This window comes from Gossypium hirsutum, chromosome D05, assembly GCF_007990345.1.
Source record: "Gossypium hirsutum isolate 1008001.06 chromosome D05, Gossypium_hirsutum_v2.1, whole genome shotgun sequence".
Taxonomy (NCBI): Eukaryota; Viridiplantae; Streptophyta; class Magnoliopsida; order Malvales; family Malvaceae; genus Gossypium; species Gossypium hirsutum.
Window position 1 is genome coordinate 437,348 of NC_053441.1, and position 9,699 is coordinate 447,046.

A 9,699-nucleotide genomic window follows, 5' to 3' on the forward strand; every position below is an offset into this window, starting at 1 on the left:
CGCAGCAAATAACGGAAAGAAGTGGGGTTTTTGATTTTTTTTCAGATTTTTGGTGTTAATCGGCTATATAAAGCCGATGAAAATCTGTATCAGGGGGGATGATCGATTCAAAAAAAGATACAGAAATAAGAGATAAAAAAAGATTTTTTTTAAAGGTGATTGATTTTATTTTCTTTCTCTCTGTTCTTGTACTGTTTTTTTTTTATATTTTGTTCTTCCTTGATTTTTTAAAACAAAAATAAATGAGAAGGAAGGGAAAATGAGGGAACTTACCTTTGGAGCGTTGTCGGAGGATCCCTTCGTTTCGCCGCCGCGGGGTCTGAAGCGGCAGATAAGGAGGAGCTGTGGCGGCTTGGAGGGGCTAGGTTAAGGAAACCCTAGCAGAGCACTCCACTTTCTCCCTCTGTTTGTTTTAAGAAAAAAGAAAAATGAAATAAGATTGTTTTTTTTTGAAAAAAATTAGTTTTAATATTAAAGACAAAACGACGCCGTTTGGAAGGCCAGACCCGTGCGTCGACCCGACCCGCAAGCAGGGTCCGCGCGTTCTGGCCTTCAATGGGGAATTTTCGCGTTTGGCCCCTCCTCCTTTATTTTGATTTTAATGCGGTATTTCATGCATTTTCAATTTCGCCACAAAATTTCGCTCATGTTTCAATGCGATCCATAGACCAGGCACATGGAGCTCGTTAAAACGACGCCGTTAGGCCAGTATGGGGATTATGCTTTTTAAGTCCTCCTCTCATGGCGTGCGTATCGATTTGGCCCTTTCTGGTGTTTTCCATTATTTTAAATTTGGCCCTTAAACTCTGTTTCTTTTTTAGTTTGATCCTTAATCAATTTTTTTTAGTTCTTTTATATTATTTGGCATTGTTTATTATTATTATATTATTCACTATCGTTATTATTATATATTTTCTATACATTTACATTCGCATATTTTATATATTTGCATATTTAATATATATAATTTTTAAGTTTTTTTTTACATACATATTGTTTTATAGTTTATATATACTTACATTTTATACTTCATTTTATATATACCTTTATATACATACAGATTTTCACACACATATATATATATTTTTCATAGTGTATTTATATATTATATATATTGTTCTTTTTTTTTGTAAATATATACGCATATACATACATTTTCATTTTTTTTATTTTTATTTTTTTTACTTTATTATACTTTATATTATATATATATATTAATACATTTTTCTTACTTTTTGAAAATGTATACACATCTACATGTTTTTTTATTTTATTTTTACAATTTTCATTACATATATACATGCATATTTTTTAGAAATTATTATAAGTTTGTTGTATATATTTCTTCACTTACCTTTTTATATGTACACTTATATTTATGTGTTAAGTATGCGCCCACTCATATTTTCGAATTTGCTTGTATATTGTACTTGTATATGTATTGTAAATACATATTCATATATGTTTTACATTAAAGTTTTGTATCATATTGTACATTAATTTTTTAACATACCCTTTTTGAAAATATAGTTTGGTTTTAACCATACATCGAAGTTATTTTCTTGATTCAAAGGTTTTTTTTTGAATAAAAGTAATATTTGAAGTTTGGGATTTTCGAGGGAAATTGAGCCCTAACGTATTGGGTTCTGATTTTCTTTGTTAATCTTAAATAACCGAGAATATTCTTTATTCAAAATGCATGAGTATAAAAATAATTTTTGGGAACTTAACTTGTTGCGCCCTAACGTATTGGGTGTGGCATGTTACTTTCTCAAAATGAAGATTTTCACATAAAATAAAAGTGATATTCAAAGTTCGGGGATTATGAGGAATTGTACCCTAACGTATTGGGACTCGATTTCTTTACATGACTTGAACAATTGATTATCCTTTTTCAAATTGAGCTGATTTTAAAATCTTTTTAAACCTTCGACACTAAGACATCAAATAATCAAATTGGTACCGATTTTGGGCGTTACGAGGGTGCTAACCCTTCCTCGTACGTAACTGACTCCCGAGCTCATTTTCTCAAAATGCGTAGACCAAAATAATTTTTGAAGTGAGCCGATCACACCTTAATAAAGGATCGGTGGCAACTCTAGTTTTATTTTTAAAGTCGACAACTAAATTTTTGTTTCAAAAAGGTGGTTTCGACACTATTAATCTTATTTGAAAATTTTAAACTTTATTTTTTTTAAATAAGAATTTTAATGAATATTGATTTCATAATTCTTTAATAAATTTATGTTGTTCCATATTTACACGTATTTGATTTTTAAGCTGAGAAATGGTAAATATGTAATTGTGACCCGTCATATTAGTTTCCTAAAATGCTTCTGACATGTTAGACATACCTTGAATTTATTTTCCAAGTTAATCCAACACAACCCACATAAATTATTTTTTAACCTCCGTAAAAATAATTGCACTGAGAATAATTTAGGTATAATGACTTACTTGATCCTCTAATTTCATAAAAAAAATTCAACTTTTCATTTAATTTTTGCCAATTTTAACTTGTAAACTTGTGCTATTTGTCAAATCAACTCAAAATTGATCAAAAAGATAAAGTTTATTAACTTTATTAACGTGGATTGCCATGTCAACAATTAATTAAAATTTTAAAAATAAAAAAATATAATTTTTAAATATTATTAATTTTTTAATGTCACGTTAATAAAATTAATAATCTATCAAATTTTGAATGATTTGACAAACACGATAAATTAAAAGACTAATAAAGTAAAAATTAAATAAAAAGTTAAAAATAACTTTTTTTTTAGTTAAAGATTGAAATAAGTTATCATGAAATAATTTCTACCTCACCTTAGACAGCTAAAGCTATCCTTGCCTAATCACATGTTAGAATTGCTATCCTTGCCTGATCGCATGTTAGAATTGTTATCTTAAAGTATTAAAAAATTACAAAATAGTCATTGAATTATTTTATAGTTTTCATTCAAGTTACTAAACTATTAAAAAAAATTTATTCAAGTCATTGAGTTATTCTGTTTTTTCTTAAAAATTCGGCTAGCGAGCTCTAAGTAAGGATTCAATGATTAGTATGGTGGATCAGTACCCATCGACGAGTAGAATAACATACATTAGATACAAGTCAATTTGGCAGTCAATGTCGAAAATTAGAGAAGAAAACTGTTTAGATTTTAGTTCATAGATTTATGGATAAAAAAATTGTAGAAAAGAAAGGAAATGAGAGCTTTCGGTTGGTGCAGGCGGTGTAAATAGAGAAGGCCATACAACAACGATTTTAACAATCTAGTGACTTAAAATGAAAACTTTAGAATAGTTTAATTATCATTTTATAATTTTTTAAAGTTGAATGACCGAAACGTAAATTTACTAATAGTTGAGTGACTTTGACTGCAGTGGACCCAAAATTTAATGAGATATATCATCAGAAAACAAAAGCCCAAAAGCGAAGATAGTTGGACCGAACAAGGAGAAAGGCACAATTGAAATGTAATGTGTACAACTGTCTATCTCTCCCTTTCCTTCACCATAGGCCTTAGCTTAATTTGCCGAAACATTGCACACCACTCATCATTATCTCTCCCCCTTCCCTTCTCTCGCACTGAATCCCAGCTCCATCCCCTTCTTCTTCTGCTATCTCCCTCTTCTTCTCCATGGGTTGAAGAACAACACCCCGCCGCCTCGATTGCCTCTTTTTCCCCCTTTTTTTTCTAGAAATATATGGAGTGGGATAGTAATTCTGATCTGAGTGGAGATGAAGATGAGGGCTTCTTGCTCAATGATGGCGCCCCTGTTCCTTTCCCTATTCCCACCTCGCTGCAAACGGCTCCTTGTGGCTTTGTCGTCACCGATGCTCTCGAGTCCGACCATCCCATCATTTATGTCAATACCGTCTTTGAGATGGTTACCGGTTATCGCGCCGAGGAAGTTCTTGGCCGCAATTGGTTAGTCCCTTTTACGTTTTCTGCTTCCTTTATTTTGTTTGAGAATTGTTATTAATTTATCTCTTATATCTTTTGTTTCCTCATTTGTTTTCCGTATATCACTTCGGTAGAGCTCTTTTTTTAGATTCTTAGGTTGCTTTTCAGTAGTGTATGAAATGGGTGCAGATATAATATAAAATATACTATTGTCTTAGTTCTCTGCGGTAGAATTTATTGATTAATTAAAACCCTTATTGGGTTTTTTTTTATCCACCTTTTTTTCCCTAATGGTTATTTGGCATTTGGTGGGGGGTATTGTGTTTATGGCTGAAGATTGTTGAAAATATTCCTAGATAGGTAATATTACTTAACTTTTGACATGTTATCTGTTCTACTGAGAAACCCAAAATTCGTTTGCAGTTTAATGAATATAGATCTGGGAAGTGCCCTTTTGAAGTTTCTATGTAAGGGTTTTTTTAAAGATGCTACCCTCATTAATGTTTCAGGCTGTGTAACATGCACATCATATCAGGTGTGTGGCAGTGCCTCATATTTTCTGTCTGGAACCAACTTAAAATTAGCACTGATGGTATTGATTTCCTTAAATAAAATGTTTGGTCAGAATGTATTACAAAGTATACATTAACTAGGAAGTAACTAATCTGGGGGAGTTCTGGTGTGAACTTTGAGATTGAATGTTCTGAGATGTTCTGTGGTTCCAGTAGAACAGGATTTACGCTAGAAGGAGAACCTTCAACAGTTCAACCTGTGTAGCATTTTTGGTATTTAACTAGTTTATACCTTTAGAAGTGTGATATATTTTTTTGATGGCTTATCACTGTGATATTGATATTGAGATTAGGGATTGGAAGCTTATATCAAGTGGGCATGCTGCTTGTTGATTTGTATATGTGCTGTTTTTTTACTTCATCTTGGTTGCTTTAGACTTTCAATGCTTCAAATCATCCTACAGTTGATAAAAGGTTCCTGTCCTAGGGGGCACCTTCTGTTTTTATATTATATTTTCTGTTGTTTCTAAAGAATGCAGTTGGATAGAATGAACTATTAATATCTTTCTATATTATGGCTGTAAAAATATCTCTTTCTCTGTTTGTCTACGTTTTAAGTTGAAGCTGATGACTGTTACCATCTTATTCATTATCTTTGATTTCTATTATTCTTTGATATTTGTAAGCTACACCAATTTCTGACTTATAGTATAATTTGCGTAATTGAACCACTGATTGTTCTTTTGAGTAGTTTTGCATCTTTGTTTTACATATCAATAAAAGGTTTTTGCCACTACCTGAGGAAGTTTTTCTTTTTTTAGCTAATGTTTTGTGTTATATTAATGTTTCTTATTTTTTCATAGAATTGTTGTTTATGGTTCTTTTGAATGGTTTTGGATCATTTATGCATCGATGAATTATTTGTTGCTCATGTTTTCAATGCACTATGAAACTACTTTGATAGTTAGCCATGTGTTCTAGAGATGGTAATTTGTACTTTCCTTGGCATTATGAGGCCTCTAAAGTTGCATATCTGTTTGTGTTGGTGATTTATACTTGTTTGTTACAACTGCATGAGGGAGGAGCTAATGGTGATGCCTTGATGATGGCTCTATGTTGCGTTGCCACTTTTTTTTCTAAAATGTATCCTTTTGTGTTCTTTTTGTTCCAATTAATGGTGCTTCATTTTAAATTTGAAGTCTCATACCCCCTACTCCACATATTGTATTATTGATATTGTACACTACTTACTAAAGTTGTCTTGCAAATTTTTGTTTATTGTTTCTATTTACTTAAGTCATGCACCTTGCCACCCATAAATTTTCTCGTGGAAAGTGAAAAAAGTATAATTATCATTCATCTTGCGATGAGTTACTGATTGTTGTAAGTTTTTCTGCTTTTCTCTGATATTTAGTGTGTTTTATTTCAGCCGTTTCTTGCAATGTAGAGGACCATTTGCAAAAAGACGACACCCATTGGTGGATTCCACCGTTGTTTCAGAAATACGAAGATGCCTTGACGAGGGAATTGAATTCCAAGGCGAGTTGTTGAATTTTAGAAAGGATGGATCTCCATTGATGAACAGATTGCGTCTTACACCTATATACGGAGATGATGAGACAATCACTCATGTTATTGGGATCCAGTTCTTCACAGAGGCAAACATTGATCTACATCCAGTGTCAGTATCTTCTATAAAGGAGTCTTTGAAGTCATCTGATCATTCTCGAACTGGATTTTCTGCTTTTTGTCCTGTTGTAGTTGGAGACCGAAATGTCTCTCGTGGGCTTTGTGGGATATTGCAATTGAGTGATGAGGTGCTGTCTCTCAAGATACTTTCACGATTGACACCAAGAGATATTGCATCAGTTGCTTCTGTCTGTAGGCGACTTTATGAGCTGACAAAAAATGAGGATCTTTGGCGGATGGTCTGTCAAAATGCATGGGGTTGTGAGACTACTCGTGTTTTAGAGACAGTTCCTGGTGCTAAGAGACTTGGGTGGGTAAGGCTGGCAAGGGAATTGACCACTCTTGAAGCAGCTGCATGGAGGAAACTTACTGTTGGAGGTGCTGTTGAACCTTCACGGTGCAACTTTAGTGCTTGTGCTGTTGGCAATCGTGTTGTGCTTTTTGGTGGTGAAGGGGTAAACATGCAACCAATGAATGACACCTTTGTGTTGGATCTAAATTCAAGCAACCCTGAGTGGCAACATGTCCAGGTGAGCTCTCCTCCACCGGGTCGTTGGGGACATACACTATCTTGTGTAAATGGGTCTCATCTGGTGGTATTCGGAGGTTGTGGAAGGCAGGGCCTGCTTAATGATGTTTTTGTGCTAGATTTGGATGCAAAGCCTCCAACCTGGCGAGAGATCTCAGGATTGGCTCCACCACTTCCTAGATCATGGCACAGCTCCTGCACTCTCGATGGGACTAAGCTGATTGTTTCTGGTGGTTGTGCAGATTCAGGAGTACTGCTTAGTGATACTTTCCTGCTTGATCTTTCAATGGAAAAACCTGTGTGGAGAGAGATACCTGTAGCATGGACCCCACCTTCACGCTTGGGTCACACACTGTCAGTATATGGTGGTAGGAAAATATTGATGTTTGGGGGTCTTGCTAAGAGTGGTCCACTCCGGTTCCGTTCCAGTGATGTATTCACAATGGATTTAAGTGAAGAGGAACCATGTTGGAGATGTGTAACTGGGAGTGGAATGCCTGGTGCTGGAAATCCAGGTGGCATAGCTCCCCCTCCAAGACTTGATCATGTTGCCGTGAGCCTTCCTGGTGGAAGAATCCTCATCTTTGGTGGGTCTGTTGCTGGTCTTCACTCAGCTTCCCAACTTTATATCCTGGACCCAACCGATGAAAAACCTACGTGGCGGATACTGAATGTGCCAGGGCGACCGCCGAGGTTTGCTTGGGGTCACAGTACTTGTGTTGTTGGTGGGACAAGGGCGATTGTACTCGGCGGGCAAACAGGTGAGGAGTGGATGTTAACTGAGCTCCACGAACTATCGCTGACAAGTTCAGTTATCTGATCATCATCACTGTCATGGCTAAAAGAGGAAAATAAAATAGTAATTCGTTATCCATTCAAAATGAGTTTCACCAATCCCAAGATTGAGATACAATTCTCACAACTGGATTGGTGAAGACCCTTCGGTTAATAGGAAAGAAAAAAAGGGAAAAGAAAAGAAAAGAAAAAGAAAGAAAAGAGACGAGACGAAAAAGATGATGTGGTGATGGCAGTGACTTTTGTAATAGGTGAAGCCATGTGGTGTACCAGGTTGGTCTGGCTCGGGATAAAAATTTGAAATGAGAAACTTGGAAAAATTGTTCTTTTGTTTTGGTTTATTTTTGTAAGGTTTGTGTGAACTGCCTGACAATGCTCACCATGGATTGTTCTTGCTTCTTAGGATATAGCAGTATTTGATAGACAGACAGACAGACAGGTAGATAATATATATATATAGGGTAGTAGTTGTTGTGCCCCATCCGTTTAATTGATGTATTCTGTAATTAAAAAAAATTGCAAAAGAGGGATCTTGCATTTTCTTTATTATTACTATTATTATTGACTGCCTACGGTTTTTTATTCCAAGACTTTAAGATCTTCACAAACAACTTTTTTCCCTTACGTTTCTTTTAAACTTAACCATCTGGATTTATTAAGTGAGTTGACAGATCCAAAGAAACAAACACAATTACACAATAATCAAAAAAGAAAATAGAAGGTCGCCTAAAATAAAACCATATGCTTTGAAAACCGCTAAAGCTGATGGTATTTTTGGGGCTTCCAAACTAATCCTAATTACCCAGCTGATTTGATCTCAAGTAGCCTCCTCTCTTCATCTTTATCATTTTTATTTCAGTTTCCGGAAGAATTGACCGTCGTTTTTCTCAAAGTATTTTTTAAATCGTATTTTTACCCCTTACATCTTTAATATTTCATGCCATTTATATCTAATTAAGGATCTAAAGTTTAGGGTTTAATTAACTCAACCATACCTTCACCTGTGAGTTTTCATGGTGAATAATACAAGGCTTTTGATGTTGAATGTTAATCAAAATATTTATTGAAAATTATGACTGAAGGAAACGGAATAGATAATTCAACTCCAAATGTTGAGAAGTCAAACCAGAAATCCAAATTTAATTGCATATAACCATAAAATATTTATTGAATAATAAATGTCTTTTCAACTTACTAGTATTTTAATTGGTAAATTACACTAATTACTCATTAAATTATGGAAAAGTTTTCATTTTGGTCACTTAATAAAAAAGTTATATTTTGATTATTGAACTATTTGAAAATTTTCATTTAAATTATTAAATTATTCAAAAGTTTTTATTTAAGTCATTGGGCTAATAATTTTTTTAAAAAAATTCTGCTGACGAGTTCTAAACGACGATTCGATTATCGGTATGGTGAATCAATATTCATGTAACACCCCTTAACCCTAAATCGTCGCCGAAACAGGGTTACGAAACATTACCGAACATATCGGATAACTTATAACTAATTCACGAATAAATAGAGACAGCATAATTTAATCAATACATCACCTAGATACATGTCACATTATCAAAGAATGTACATCACTAAAATTTCTCTGAAGTCGGGATTGCTCTGGATGCTGGACCGGACCCTGGCTTTCTATTGTCCTGCGCACGGAAACAACCGTGCGCTGAGTATGGGTATACTCAGTGGTATTACTATAATTCAAATTTATAACATTATGCAAATAAATATACATATTCAATTTATACTAATAATCTTTCAATAAACATTTAATACATTAAATCAACTTGTTTCAACAACAACAATAATAATAATAACTATCTTTCAATTCGATGCGTTCATTTATAATCAATTTACACTTATAATAACTTTAACACTCAATTTATACATTAAATCCATAAATAAATTTCAATAACTTGTATTCAATTAAATTCACATATTATTTCACTATTTCATAAGGTATTCAAATCATTTTTCTATTTCAAATTCACTTTCGATTCAATCACAATTCGATTCAATTTCACTTTCCACTTTTTAATCAAAACATAGTTCAGATAATTTCACTTCGATTTTTACATCATCTCATACTACCAAAACATTTCATGAACTATATCATTATCTATTTCTTGAACCCATGGTTCATACATTTCATTTCTGTATCTCAATTTAATATCTCATTGCAATTCATTTTCAAGATCATTCAATAATTTTTATATTATCAAAATTATTCATTTACCCCTATTAACTTGAC

The 9,699-nt window shown here is 33.6% G+C and overlaps 1 protein-coding gene across 1 annotated transcript; it reads left to right on the plus strand.

Annotated features, from left to right (window-relative positions):
- The first annotated feature begins 3,443 nt into the window (after positions 1-3,443).
- LOC107907495 (adagio protein 1) lies at positions 3,444-7,982 on the plus strand. Its single transcript, XM_016834894.2, has 2 exons — positions 3,444-3,935; positions 5,853-7,982. The coding sequence occupies exons 1-2, from the start codon at positions 3,712-3,714 to the stop codon at positions 7,459-7,461; spliced, it is 1,833 nt and encodes a 610-aa protein (XP_016690383.2). The 5' UTR covers positions 3,444-3,711; the 3' UTR covers positions 7,462-7,982.
- The last annotated feature ends 1,717 nt before the right edge of the window (positions 7,983-9,699 follow it).